The 2,407-nt window shown below is 38.6% G+C and overlaps 1 protein-coding gene across 1 annotated transcript; it reads left to right on the top strand.

Annotated features, from left to right (window-relative positions):
* Positions 1-260: 260 nt before the first annotated feature.
* Positions 261-1,618, top strand: LOC131317264 (uncharacterized). Its single transcript, XM_058346826.1, has 4 exons — positions 261-382; positions 452-565; positions 1,043-1,147; positions 1,247-1,618. Exons 1-4 carry the CDS (start codon positions 347-349, stop codon positions 1,616-1,618), a joined length of 627 nt encoding a protein of 208 aa, XP_058202809.1. The 5' UTR covers positions 261-346.
* Positions 1,619-2,407: the final 789 nt, after the last annotated feature.

Genomic DNA, 2,407 nt, shown 5'->3' on the forward strand with positions numbered 1-2,407 from the left:
AAATGTGCGGAATTTTGAGAAGCTGTTCAATGCTGCTCAATGTAAAGCTTATCCTGGTTGTGCAAAGACAGTGTTAGCATTCATTGTTAAGATGCTTCATGTTAAAGTGTTTAAGAAGTTGGGCAATGAGACGTTCGACATGATTATGAAGATTATTAAAGAGATGCTACCTGTAGACCGTGAGATTGAGAGTACTATTCCTTGGAATATTTATGATGCTAAGAAATTCTTGAGGGATTTGGGTTTGGGATATATTCCTAATCATTATGAAAAGATGAAGGAAGATGGCAAAAACCCTTATTAGCTTCCTTTTACCAAAGACATAAGCCAGGAAGCTTGGAAGTTTATGATTGATCATATATTCAACGATCCAAATTGGGAGGTTGATAAGATAGTTGTATGAGTTACATTTCCAATTCTTCGTTTATATCTAACAAGTTCTTTTTTTCAGCCCCGCAAAATAGCTGGGGAAAAAAATAGAAATACTCCAGTAGATGGTTTCTCTGTGGCTTCTCGTGGTCATACTTTGGGTTCTCGATCATTTGCTGCTGCAATCACCATTGAGGTGAGAATTTTTGTGCATTGTTAAGACCTTTTAAATACCATCTATGCCATGTAATCCAAAATCAAACCATGTCCCCCCTGAATCATCCTTGTTCTTACTCGCACTTCATCCATGATTACTTATTAAAGCTGTTATACACTGATAGAGAGAAGACTGAAGAGTACTAACCATGTACTGTCACCCAGCTAAGTCTATTTCTTGGAAAAGAATTAGTTAATCTTGCGCTAGTACAGCTTCATTTTGCTGCTCTCAGTAGATCAATGTGCTTTCCAGACTGCAAAGATGCCAGATTAACTAATAGCTGGCAAAAAAAAGAATTAGTCTATTTCTTATCATGCCAGCCATTTGTTTTCTTCTTTTTCTTCAAGATAATTTCACGTATATGTAAGCCTATTTCTATTGAGACTCCACATGGTAGAGGACAGATGGATACTTATTTTGGTAACTATTCAAACTATGGTTATTTGAATATGTTAGGCAGACAAGCCTAATGGAAAGGTGCCAGATTTATGTGAGAGATACCAGGCATCACATACATTGAAAGACGGTGGATGGATCGATCCTCAATGTGCTGAGATACATGTATGCATCTAATATCTGTAGACATTTTGTTTTTTCTTTTTCAATTAGTCTATTCCTTATATTTTTTGTTGTTTCTTTTCTTCTTTTTGCAAACGACAGGCAAGGATGGTGGTCACGCGAGATGAGGCCGCTCAATCAGGATGTTCGCTGACGGACGAAGAACTTTCGAGGATTCATCTTGGGGAAGCAAAGTATTACATAAGGGGATTTGGGGTTGGCCCGAGGCCCTCATCCTTCTCTTCCCAATCCAGCTCCAACTTAGCACGGCAAGAGCTGCAGAGAGTCCAATCTGAGCTGGAGTTACTTCGTGAGGAGCGACGAAAAGAACGAGAGGAGTATGAAAGACGTTGGGAGGAGGAGAGAAACAAGCGTGATGAGGAGCAAAGGCAAAGGGATGAACAAAGGCAGCGTGAGTTTGATGAACTGAAAGACATGCTGATAAGGCAAATACATGCACGAGACAATATCTGATCGAGGTGATAAAGGGCAAATATTTGGTACGTAATTTCCTCTTCGCTATGGATTAATGGGTTAACTTTTAATGGGAAACCAAAGAGATAAAAAGCAATCAAATAAAAGAAAGATACGAGAGTTGTCATGCAACTAGGGGAGGTGTGTATGTATGAATTGGACTAGATAAGGCCGATTCTGTACTGATAAATGGTGCACAATGCAACCTCTTGTTACTCTTTACGGAAATACAGAGAAAGAAATTTTGAGTTTGATAGAATGCCATCATGGTCATTCACTTAGAAGTATTAGTATATGTTATCTCATGGTAAGTAAAGTACAAGAGGTTTAATAAAAGGCGCTTTACCTGCATATTTACTCGTATGGTAAGGGATGTGATATATGGCGGGATATAAGTGGAGGCTATCAATGCTATAAAATGAAAGGAAAAAACATTTTGACCCAAGAATCGAGTTTTTTGCACCAAGGCTATGACTCTAGCTAAGGTACTGTGACACTGTCATTCAGTTGAGGGACGAAATAGAGAGCACTAAGAAGAATCACTATACTCATTTGTTTTAATTTGTAAGTTCAATGTCTGGTATGAATAGTGTGGAATAAAATTATACCCTGCTGCATAAGGGAAGCTATTAATTCTGATTGGTGGACAATGGTATAAGAAGTTTTTAGCTTGGTGGGATGCTCTCTTGTTCCTATCCCTTCAGTTGACTTGAATGTCTTGTTCTAGTCAGGTTCCAATGCCGATGGGATATCTAGTTTGCGAGGAAAGTCTTAGGAGGGGTTGACTGT

This window comes from Rhododendron vialii, chromosome 2a, assembly GCF_030253575.1.
Source record: "Rhododendron vialii isolate Sample 1 chromosome 2a, ASM3025357v1".
Classification (NCBI taxonomy): domain Eukaryota; kingdom Viridiplantae; phylum Streptophyta; class Magnoliopsida; order Ericales; family Ericaceae; genus Rhododendron; species Rhododendron vialii.